Genomic DNA, 12,298 nt, shown 5'->3' on the forward strand with positions numbered 1-12,298 from the left:
GTGTGCGCGTGTGTGTGTCCATCCATCGATTTTCTACCGCTTATTCCCTTTGGGGTCGTTGTGGGCGCTGTTGCCTATTTCAGCTACAATTGAGTGGAAGGCGGGGTATACCTTGGACAAGTCGCCACCTCATCGCAGGTGTGTGTATATAGAATGGGTATATTTACATATGTGTATATATATATATATATATATATATATATAATGTATATATATATATATATATATATATATATATATATATATATATATATATATATACATAGATATAGATAGATAGATAGATAGATAGATAGATAGATATGCCTTGCAGCTTGTATATGGAGGGTTTTAGAGGGATTTGAAGGCTACAAAGGTGACTACCATGAGCCGCAAGTGTTTTGATCATCTTTAGAATCTTGAAAAAAAAAGATGCGTGTTGTTGTGTCTAATGATTGTGAACCATAGGCAGAATTCCCAAAAAGTGCAGTTCTCCTTTAAGGGACTTTCAAGTTTTGTGTCAGGTTCGTATGCTTATTTTTGTTAAATGGACCCAAATAAATACAGTGCACACTGACAGGTGTGACAACAACAAAGTACCTTTCATCAAAATACATTGTCAAAAAAAATGACAAGCAAACCAAATAAGCAAAGTACATACACATTTTTTAATAGAAAAAACAAGAACAACTCATTAGATGTTCAAATATCTTAACATAAATGAGATGGTGGAGGTTGATTTATGTTTTTAAAAATGTTCCAGCTCATTCAAAATATTTTTCTGTCATTAAATCTCTATTGCATAACACAAATATGTCATAACCCTCAAACAGTTTTTAATAGTATGAATTGTACAATTTTTTGGGATAGTCTTAGTATACCCTATTTTAACACATGCATTTTTTTGTATATTGGCTCCTAACAGATTCTGGTCATGATGTATTTTAGTTTGTCAAATTGTGAAATTGTATGACTGAACTTCTTTATAACACAAGATACATTTGTACATCTTCGACGCAGAAATATACTACAGTGGTACCTCAGTTTTCGTATGCTCCACTTTTTTTATGATTCGGTTTGCATATGCTGTCTCGGTTATCATACAACCAGACTGGTCCGTTTGTCCGCGTATGATTCTGCAAAATCCCACATGTTGTTGACTCAGTCTGTCCGCGTATGATTCTGCAAAATCCCACATGTTGTTGACTCAGTCTATTTGTTTGTTTTAAATTATTGAGTACATCTGCAAAAATTTCTACAGTGGGGCCAAAGAAAGTTGCAAGTGCCAGCACTTCGACAAAGAAAAAACATGATTGGATTCAAAAACAAACTCGTAGCAAAGTACGAAAGTGTCGTCTGCGTGAATTTTTTTTCCTGCATGTAAAACGACAATTATTCTCTACAAAATGTGTTTTGTGTTAAGATTTTTGGGTGTTCGAAACTCATCAGTTGGATTTCCATTATTAAGAGGACACAATGTTGGTTTTCGTACGATTTCGGTTTTTGGTCAGACCCTTTTGAACGGACTATTACCGAAAACCGATGTTGTACTAACTGTATTTTATACCTAAATTACCTTTTTTTTTCTTGTCTTTACATTCTCAGCTGCTACATTCAGGTCTCCACTTGAGAGCATCTTAACATTTGTATGTCATCCCCGATGTCCTCAAACTATGCTGTACAGCTACAATGGGGCAACTGGGACAAAACAAAACTAATATTTGGCATTAGACAATCCAGTTAAAGTTTGATGTGTGCATTTATTAGCGGTAAAAACACGTAAATGAATGATGGTGGAGTGTAGCTAGCTGCAGGCTTAAATAAGTCTTACTATTCTATCTTATTTCCATGGAGCTGACTCGCGACTTTATGGCTTCACGGTCATGTGGAGTCACGTTTCTCTGCCCTGACAGGTGACTGAGTGCACCCGAGAGAGACCACATGACCGGATCTGTCCTCAGTCGGCATCATCTGGGCTTATTTCAGAATGCAATCGTCAAATTCAGTATTGCTTACTTGCTGCCTGAGATTCAGACCGTTTAGGCTGGGAGTTTTGAGTCCTGCTCTCACCTTGTCCACCACAAACAAAAAGAGACACACAAAGAAAATAGACAACGAGACAATTACAAAAGATAAAGAACAGTTCGTGTCACTTGTCATTGTATAAAACATTTTTTTTGTTTTGTTTTAAGTGTAGCCCTTTTCCTGAAGAGGTGTGTGTCCTCCTGTCTCTCACTGCGGATCACATTCTGTCTTTTTTTGGCACTGTGAAATTCTGGTCCTCCATTTTTTTTTAGTGCTTTTGCTTCATCCCTCACTTCCTGTAAACGTTGCAATTGTCTAATAAGAGCCTGATTGGAGGGTGAGGATGATGAGGAGGCAGCATCGTCATCATTTGCTACTGCTGTGTTGTCCCGCTTTTATTTTGTGTGGTCGCCCCCCCTGCCACCGTCTCCGCTTCCTCTCCCCATAAATCTGCGTCACTGTCCGCCAGTCGGTCCCTCTCTTCGTCCCAGTAGTCGTCTTCCTCGTCGTCGTCGTCTTCATCCTCCACCACTGACTCGCATGTGCTTTTCTCTTCTCGCTTAATTGCCTGAATGGCTGGCGGAGGAGCAGTTGCGGGTTCGGTGCTGGGGGCAGCTGTGGTGGCAGCGCCTTCTCCTGAGTCGCTGCTGTCCTCGAAGGCCTCTGGGTTTTCCAGCATCTCTCTGATGAGCGGCGGCATGGGGCCAGGAATCTCCATCTTTAGTGTGATGGCTCTTTCTGCACCTGTGTGGACATATGTGACAAAAAGTACTTTTCACTTTAACCAAATGCTACAAACCTCATGAGCCTTTTACAGGGTAAGGAACCAGATTTGGTCGTTTAAGTCAAGGCAGTAGAACCATGTCACTTAACAGCCAATTAATTGAAACACATTTTGATGAAATCCATCCATCCATCCATTTTCTACCGCTTATTCCTTTTGGGATCGCGGGGGGCGCTGGTGCCTATCACAGCTACAATCAGGTGGGGTACACCCTGGACAAGTCGCCACCTCATAAAATGTACTTTTGATATTACTTAAAAAATGAAATTAGTCTTTTGTTATCTTTTTTTTTAAGGTGACTTAAGTTTTTTTTTTCTTAATCTTGCATTGGACTGCAAAAAATATTTTACCTCAGGATGTAATTTTAATTATACATTTTCGTATTCTATAATCATAATTCTGTATTATTACTATTATCATGTAATTTACAATGACTTTATTTATGCATACTTTAATTCCAGTCGAATATTTACAATTGAAGTTATCATTAAATCTAAATTTTTACCACCAATGTTAAAGAATTTATACATTTAACAGGCGGATCGGTGCGGCGTCTTCAGTAATGCGGACGTTGCACCGGTCCGTTGTGGTGAAGAAGGAGCTGAGCCGGAAGGCAAAGCTCTCCATTTACCGGTCGATCTACGTTCCCATCCTCACCTATGGTCATGAGCTTTGGGTCATGACCGAAAGGATAAGATCACGGGTACAAGCGGCCGAAATTAGTTTCCTCCTCCGTGTGGCGGGGCTCTCCCTTAGAGATAGGGTGAGAAGCTCTGCCATCCGGGAGGAACTCAAAGTAAAGCCGCTGCTCCTTCACATCGAGAGGAGCCAGATGAGGTGGTTCGGGCATCTGGTCAGGATGCCACCCGAACGCCTCCCTAGGGAGGTGTTTAGGGCACGTCCAACTGGTAGGAGGCCACGGGGAAGACCCAGGACACGTTGGGAAGACTATGTCTCCCGGCTGGCCTGGGAACGCCTCGGGATCCCCCGGGAAGAGCTAGACGAAGTGGCTGGGGAGAGGGAAGTCTGGGTTTCCCTGCTTAGGCTGTTGCCCCCGCGACCCGACCTCGGATAAGCGGAAGATGATGGATGGAAATTTTTTTCAATTGTTTAACTTCAAAATATTTTCAAACTACATTTGTACCTAATCAGGTATACTGTAGTTACAGTATACAATTACAGTATAACTATAAATAATCGATCAATAAATTATAACACACAGAAGTACAAAAACATTTATTTGATAATTTTTTTAAATTATTAAACTTAAAATAGTATTATTTTGAAGCTACATTTTCACCTTAACTGTATATTACAATAACTACCGCTATTTAATTCATATAATGTACATTTTCAACCCTTACAAATGTAAAAGTCCATTCATTATAAGATTTTTGGGGGAAAAACTTAAGCCACTCTTTTTTCCCCATGTATTTATTTAATAGATATAAAGAAAATTGCAAATAAAGACAAAAACAATGATACCAAATATTCTGAACTGGTGGGTAAAAACCCCAATTGTGGGTTTTGGACATATTCTTGGTGGATTACAGACAGCTACTCAAAAATTAGAAATTAAATTTAGCATAAATATAACCCAGCATATGTAATTCTACCCTTAAACACCTACATATTATTTGATATACATTTTATACATTTTTATACCCTGAGATTCTTAATAATGGGCTTTGACCTTGGATTTTTTTGCACATGTAAGCATATTTATGTGAAAAGAGTGGCTCCCATTGTAAGACCAGTGGAGAAACCGATAAACTGATAATTACGCCGTGCACGCAGAGAGCTGACCTTTGGTGCTGATCCCTCGGAGGTCGGTGACTTTCATGAGCATGCGAGGGAACATGTGAGGCTTGTTGGGGCGTCGGCGGCGGGTGTAGATCTTCAATGCCTCCAACAGCGGCTCCTGCAGCTTGTCCACCTTGTTGGGCTCTTCCAAGTCCATGCGGTCTGCGGGAGACGATCGGCGGCGTGAGGAGAACATCTCGTCCACAAAGAGGTCGTGATTAGTTTTACCTCCGCAGATCAGGCAGATGGCGCTGAGGAGGCCCGTTTCTGTGTCGTCCATCTCCAAAGGCAGCAGCTGCCCGGCGAAGGCGAAAACCAGGTCAGTGAGCGGGCCGAAGCCAGCGTTATGCATCTGGGTTCTGTTGAGGGTCAGGCCGTCGGAGAATGTCATGGTGTCTTGCTCGGGGGTGTAGCGCGTGCATATCCTCAGCATCTGAGGAGGAAAGTCGACACTGGAGGACCCTTGCTGGCAGCTGTTCACTTGTTTATGTCTCCATCGGACTTTCAGCAGCGTGACAAATGAGGCGGTGTGTGTGTGTGTGTGTGTTTGTGTTGAAGGAGTACCAGGATGTCCAGACATGCAGATTTGAGGAGGGTGATCTGATCAGCGATGGTGAGCGTGGTGAAGCCTGGTAGCCGCTTGGCAAATTCCACGATCTTGATAATGCACTTGGTGGACAGCTCACTAAACTTGTCCCACAGGCCCAAGTCCAGCTGTACTCTGTGGTCAGCGCTGGAGTTCTGGGAGGTGGAAGGAGGACATTTGTGTGTTTGTGCCAAGTGTTGACACAATATTTACTACATCCTGGTTCGTACAGGAGGATTGTGTGCATGTTTTGTGCAACACTATTTACATAGCTGAGGCGTGTAAGAAGTCACTCACTGTGGTGTATTTGCCCAGCTGGCACAGAGATGGAAATGTCTCCTGGTGAGCCTTGCTGACTTTGTTAACCAGCTCCTCCAGCTCACCGCTGAGCTCGTAGTTCTCCGGCAACACTACCTCCTCCTTCACGTCCTTCTTCTTCTTGTTCCTGTCGTTGCGCACCGCTACATGAGGACAGACGTGCGAGAATATATAAGTTGCCGTAAGTGGAGAGCAAGAAAGCGGGACTGTGGATGCCCACCTTCTTTGGACATGCCGACCTCGAAGCACTTCTGCAGCCGACAGTACTGACAGCGGTTACGCGTCACTTTGTTGATCTGGCAGTTCTTGTCTCGGTGGCACGTGTACACCATGTTCTTCTGGATGCTGCGGCGGAAAAAACCCTGAAACACATGACGTCAAATGTCATTCATATTCTGGTGTCCCTGTAGGGCTTTTATCAACCAGTGTACACCACCTTTAGGACCATGGGACCAATGGCTGTACTGCAAACACTGAAATTTAAGCTGACCCTTAGTTGCACTTGACCCTTCACTCCAACTATGTTCTTTGATAACTTGCCCAAATCTTGAGCTATTTTTCCAGAGAGTCTCTTAATGTCACAGCTAGTCATATTGTGTGAATGACCGGTATAAAAGCCCTGACTCGCTTGGAAATAAGTGCTTTGGTATCACTTGCAGGTTTTCATATTACAAACCCCGTTTCCATATGTTGGGAAATTGTGTTAGATGGAATACTATGATTTGCAAATCATTTTCAACCCATATTCAGTTGAATAGGCTACAAAGAAAACATATTTGATAACCAAACTAATAAACATTTTTTTTTGCAAATAATCATTAACTTTAGAATTTGATGCCAGCAACACGTGACAAAGAAGTTGGGAAAGGTGGCAATAAATACTGATAAAGTTGAGAAATGCTCATCAAACACTTATTTGGAACATCCCACAGGTGAACCGGCTAATTGGGAACAGTTGGGTGCCATGATTGGGTATAAAAGCAGCTTCCATGAAATGCTAAGTAATTCACAAACAAGGATGGGGCGAGGGTCACCAATTTGTGGGCAAATTGTCGAACAGTTTTAGAACAACATTTCTCAACAAGCTATTGCAAGGAATTTAGGGATTTTACCATCTACGGTCCGTAAAATCATCAAAAGGTTCAGAGAATCTGGAGAAATTACTGCACGTAAGCGATGATATTACGGACATTTGATCCCTCAAGCGGTACTGCATCAAAAACCAACATCAGTGTGTAAAGGATATCACCACATGGGCTCAGGAACACTTCATAAAACCACTGTCAGTAACTACAGTTAGTTGCTACATCTGTGAGTGCAAGTTAAAACTCTACTATGCAAAGCAAAACCCATTTATCAACAACACCAAGGAACGCCGCTGGCTTTGCTGGGCCCGAGCTCATCTAAGATGGACTGATGCAAAGTGGAAAGGTGTTCTGTGGTCTGACGAGTCCACATTTCAAATTATATTCGGAAACTGTGGACGTGGTGTCCTCCGGAACAAAGAGGAAAATAACCATCCTGGATTGTTATAAGCGCAAAGTTCAAAAGCCAGCATCTGTGATGGTATGGGGTTGTATTAGTGCCCAAGGCATGGGTAACTTACACATCAGTGAAGGCACTATTAATGCTGAATGGTCCATACAGGTTTTAGAGCAACATATGTTGTCATCTAAGCAACGTTATCATGGACGCCCCTGCTTATTTCAGCAAGACAATGCCAAACCACGTGTTACAACAGGCTGGTTTCGTAGTAAAAGTGTGTGGGTCCTTTCCTGGCCCGCCTGCAGTCCAGACCTGTCTCCCATCGAAAATGTGTGGTGCATTATGAAGCGTAAAATATGACACCGGAGAACCCGGACTGTTGAACGACTAAAGCTCTCCATAAAACAAGAATGAGAAAGAATTCCACTTTCAAAGCTTCAACAATTAGTTTCCTCAGTTCCCAAACGTTTATTTAGTGTTGTTAAAAGAAAAGGTGATGTAACACAGTGGTGAACATGCCCTTTCCGATTTACTTTGGCACGTATTGCAGCCATGAAATTCTATGTTAATTATTATTTGCAAAAAAAAGAAAGTTTATGAGTTTGAACATCAAATATCTTGTCTTTTTAGTGCAATCAACTGAATATGGGTTGAAAAAGATTTGCAAATCATTGTTTTCCGTTTATATTTACATCTAACACAATTTCCCAACTCATATGGAAACAGGGTTTGTATCTAGACTCCATGACCGGTCATTTTAACACTTTTTATTTTTAGCCTTGTCACTAAAAATGTTAAATGGTTTGTATTTATATAGCGCTTTACTTTATCTGGAATGATACCTGAAGTGCTTTGCATTATACGTCACATTCAGTCATTCACACACATTCACACACTGATGTCATGCAAGGCGCTAACCACGACCCACCAGGAGCAAGCGTGTATTGTCTTGCCCAAGGACACAACGGCCTTGACTAGGATAGCGCAAGCTTGAATCAAACCTGGAACCCTCAATTTGCTAGCACTGCTACTCTACCATCTGCGCCACGCTGCCCAATGGCGACCACTGATATGTGTGAGTGCCCGGTAGGAAAGCTCTAATTTGCTTGGAAAGAAGTCATTTGGCACCACCTGCTGGTTTGCACAGCTACAGAACCCAATATAGGACAACATGTCTTTTTTGACACTTCTTTGGGCTGATCACTCATGTGGGTGAGTCCCATGTAGAAAAGCTCTGACTCGCTTGTTTTGAATGTTAAACATCTCAAGAACCCCAATACAAGACAATTTGATTTTTAAAACTAATTGTAGATTAGTCACAAATGTGTGAATGACAGTTAGAAAAGCTCTGACTCCCTTTGTTTGCATGTTTTAAATCTCAAGATCTCCAATACTGAATAAGACAACGATTCTTTAAAAAAATAAAAATTAAGGTCTGGTCACTTATGATTGAATTCCTAGTGGAAAAGCTAGAACTTGTTTGGTTTGTACGTTTTAAATCTTTACACACCCGATACAAAAAAAACTTGTCTTTTAATACTATTGGTAAACCTGTAACTACTCCTCTCTGAGCTGCCACGTGGTAGACGAGTTTGTGTGTCCCAATGATCCTAGGAGCTATGTTGTCCAGGGGCTTCTATGCCCCCTGGTAGGGTCTCCCAAGACAAACAGGTCCTAAGTGAGGGATCAGACAAGGAGCAGCTAAAATACCTCTGAAAAATACAAATAAAGAACCTAGATTTCCCTCGCCGGGACGCGGGTCACCGGCGTCCTCCTCTGGAGCCAGGCCCAGAGGTGGGGCACGATGGCAAGCGCCTGTCACTATGTGGCCCGGCCGGGCTCAGCCCGAAAAGGCAACGTGTGTTCCCCCTCAAATGGGCTCACCACTCATGGGAGGGGTCATAGAGGCCGGGTGCAGTGTGAGCTGGGCGGCAGCCGAAGGCAGGGCACTTGGCGGTTCGATCCTCGGCTACAGAAGCTTGCTCTTGGGACGTGGAATGTCACCTCGCTGGGGGGGAAGGAGCCCGAGCTGGTGCGCGAGGTGGAGAAGTTCCGGCTGGATATAGTCAGACTTATTTCGACGCACAGCAAGGGCTCTGGAACCAGTTCTCTTGAGACGGGCTGGACTCTTTTCCACTCTGGCGTTGCAAGCAATGAGAGGCGACTGGCTGGGGTGGCAATTCCTGTTGTCCCCCGGCTCAAATCCTGCACGTTGGACTTCAACCAAATGGACGAAAGCGTAGCTTCCCTCCGCTTTTGGGTTGGGGGACGGGTCCTGACTGTTGTTTGTGCTTACGCACCAAACAGCAGCTCAGAGTACCCACTCTTTTTGGATTCCCTTTAGGGAGTACTGGAGAGTGCTCCCCCGGGTGATTCTCTTGTTCTGCGGGGGGACTTCAACGCTCATGTTGGCAACGACAGTGAAACCTGGAGAGGCCTGATTGGGAAAAATGGCCGCCGGGATCTGAACCCAAGTGGTGCGTTGTTATTGGACTTTTGTGCTAGTCTCGGATTGTCCATAACGAACACAATGTTCAAACATAAGGGTGTCCATATGTGCACTTGGCACCAGGACACCCTCGGTCGCTATTCCATGATAGACTTTGTAGTTGTGTCATCGGATTTGCGGCCTCATGTTTTGGACACTCGGGTGAAGAGAGGGGCAGAGCGTTCTACTGATCACCACCTGGTGGTGAGCTGGCTCCGGTGGTAGGGGAAGGATGCCGGACAGACCTGGGAGGCCCAAACGCATTGTGAGGGTCTCCTGGGAACGCCTATTAGAGTCTCCTGTCAGAGAGAATTTAAATTCCCACCTCCGGTAGAACTTTGAACATGTCACGAGGGAGGTGCCTGACATTGAGTCCGAGTGGACCATGTTCCGCACCTCTATTGTCGAGGTGGCTGATTGGAGCTGTGGCGGCAATCCTAGAACCCGCTGGTGGACACCAGCAATGAGGGATGCCGTCAAGCTGAAGAAAGAGTCCTACCGGGTCCTTTTGGCTCATAGGACTCCAGAGGCAGCGGAAAGATACTGACAGACCAAGCGAAGTGCAGCTTCAGCAGTTGCGTAGGAAAAAACTCGAACATGGGAGGAGTTTGGTGAAGCCATTGAAAACGGCTTCCGGACGGCTTCGAAGCGATTCTGGACAACCATCCGCCGCCTCAGGGGGGAAAAGCGGTGCACTGTCAACACTATGTATTGCGAGGATGGTGTGCTGCTGACCTCTACTGCAGCTGTTGTGGATCGGTGGAGGGAATACTTCGAAGACCTACTCAGTGGCCTAGTGGTTAGAGTGTCCGCCCTGAGATCGGTAGGTTGTGAGTTCAAACACCTACCGAGTCATACCAAAGACTATAAAATTCGGACCCCTTGCCTCCCTGCCTGGCACTCAGCATCAAGGGTTAGAATTGGGGGTTAAATCACCATAAATGATTCCCGGGCGCGGCACTGCTGCTGCCCACTGATCCCATCACTTCCCAGGGGGTGATCAAGGGGATGGGTCAATGCAGAAGACAAATTTCACCACACCTAGTGTGTGTGTGTCACAATCATTGGTACTTTAAAAGACCAGTGCCTGGGGAATCTGTGGTGGGCTCTCCTATTTCTAGGGATGAGGTTGCCGAGGTAGTTAAAAATCTCCTCGGTGGTAAGGCCCCATCGGGTGGAAGAGATCCGCCCGGAGTTCCTTAAGGCTCTGGATGCTGTGGGGCTGTCTTGGTTGACAAGACTCTGCAGCATCGCGTGGACATCGGGGGCGGTACCTCTGGATTGGCAGACCTGGGTGGTGGTTCCTCTCGTTAAGAAGGGGAATCGGAGGGTGTGTTCTAACTATCGTGGGATCATACTCCTCAGCCTTTCCGGTAAGGTCTATTTAGGTGTACTGGCGAGGAGGCTACGCCAGATAGTCGATCCTCGGATCCAGGAGGAACAGTGTGGTTTTCGTCCTGGTCGTGGAACTGTGGACCAGCTCTATACTCTCTGCAGGGTCCTTGAGGGTGCATGGGCGTTTGCCCAACCAGTCTACATGTGCTTTGTGGACTTGGAGAAGGCTTTCGACCGTGTCCCCCGGGAAGTCCTGTTTTCAGTGAGGGTTGGACTCCGCCAAGGCTGCCCTTTGTCACTGATTCTGTTCATAACTTTTATGGACAGAATTTCTAGGAGCAGTCAAGGCGTTGAGGGGCTCCGGTTTGGTGGCTGCAGGATTAGGTCTCTGCTTTTTGCAGATGATGTGGTCCTGATGGCTTCATCTGGCCAAGATCTTCAGCTCTCATTGGATCGCTTCGCAGCCGAGTGTGAAGCAACTGGGATAATAATCAGCACCTCGAAGTCAGAGTCCATGGTTCTCGCCCCGGAAAGGGTGGAGTGCCTTTTTCAGGTTGGGGAGGAGATCTTTCCCCTAGTTGAGGCGTTCAAGTACCTCGGAGTCTTGTTTACAAGTGAGGAAAGAGTGGATCGTGAGATCGACAGCCGGATCGGTGCAGCGTCTTCAGTAATATGGACGCTGTATCAATCCGTTGTGGTGAAGAAGGAGCTGAGTCGGAAGGCCAAGCTCTCAATTTACCGGTCGATCTACGTTCCCATCCTCACCGGTCATGAGCTTTGGGTTATGACTTAAAGGCCAAGATCACACGTACAAGCGGCTAAAATGAGTTTCATCCACCGGGTGGCGGGGCTCTTCCTTAGAGATAAGGTGAGAAGCTCTGCCATCCGGGAGGAGCTCAAAGTAAAACCGCTGCTCCTCCACATCGAGAGGAGCCAGATGAGGTGGTTCGGGCATCTGCTCAGGATGCCCCCCAAACGCCTCCTTAGGGAGATGTTTAGGGCACGTCTGACCGGCAGGAGTCCACGGGGAAGACCCAGGACATGTTGGGAAGACTATGTCTCCCGGCCGGCCTGGGAACGCCTCGGGATCCCCCAGAAGGAGCTGGACGAATTGGCTGGGGAGAGGGAAGTCTGGGCTTCTCTGCTTAGGCTGCAGTCCCCGTGACCGTACCTCAGATAAGCGGAAGAAAATGGATGGATGGGTGGTAAACCTCTAACTAATAAGTGTGAGTGACAGTGAGAAAAGTTCTGACTCACTGTTGGGTTGCACATTATAAATCTCAAGGTCGCCAATACTGACGAAGACACTTTTTTAAGTGTGGTGACTTGTGTGTGAGTGACAAATATAAAGGCTGTGACTCGCAAGATTTTTCAGTATGCAACCCTTGGTGGAAAAAGTTTGGACACCCCTGATTTAATGGAATGAAAGTGCAGTGCAAGCTCAAGAGTGGGTGGATCGATACAAAAAGCAATAGTACTGATACCAAGTAAAGGA

General features: G+C 45.2%; 1 protein-coding gene across 2 annotated transcripts in view; it reads right to left on the bottom strand.

The window, feature by feature from the left end:
* Positions 1 to 624: 624 nt before the first annotated feature.
* LOC133535354 (retinoic acid receptor gamma-A-like) overlaps positions 625 to 12,298 on the bottom strand; it is a 111,580-nt gene continuing 99,906 nt past the window's right edge. For both annotated transcript variants that reach the window (XM_061875124.1, XM_061875125.1), the window contains 6 exons: positions 5,716 to 5,857; positions 5,475 to 5,638; positions 5,156 to 5,332; positions 4,820 to 5,024; positions 4,595 to 4,753; positions 625 to 2,748 (listed from right to left, as the gene is read on the bottom strand). In XM_061875124.1, coding sequence (XP_061731108.1) covers positions 2,378 to 2,748; positions 4,595 to 4,753; positions 4,820 to 5,024; positions 5,156 to 5,332; positions 5,475 to 5,638; positions 5,716 to 5,857 — 1,218 coding nt within the window. In that variant the 3' untranslated portion in view covers positions 625 to 2,377. The remainder of the gene's footprint in view (positions 2,749 to 4,594; positions 4,754 to 4,819; positions 5,025 to 5,155; positions 5,333 to 5,474; positions 5,639 to 5,715; positions 5,858 to 12,298) is intronic.

Source organism: Nerophis ophidion, linkage group LG16 (genome assembly GCF_033978795.1).
Source record: "Nerophis ophidion isolate RoL-2023_Sa linkage group LG16, RoL_Noph_v1.0, whole genome shotgun sequence".
Lineage (NCBI taxonomy): Eukaryota > Metazoa > Chordata > Actinopteri > Syngnathiformes > Syngnathidae > Nerophis > Nerophis ophidion.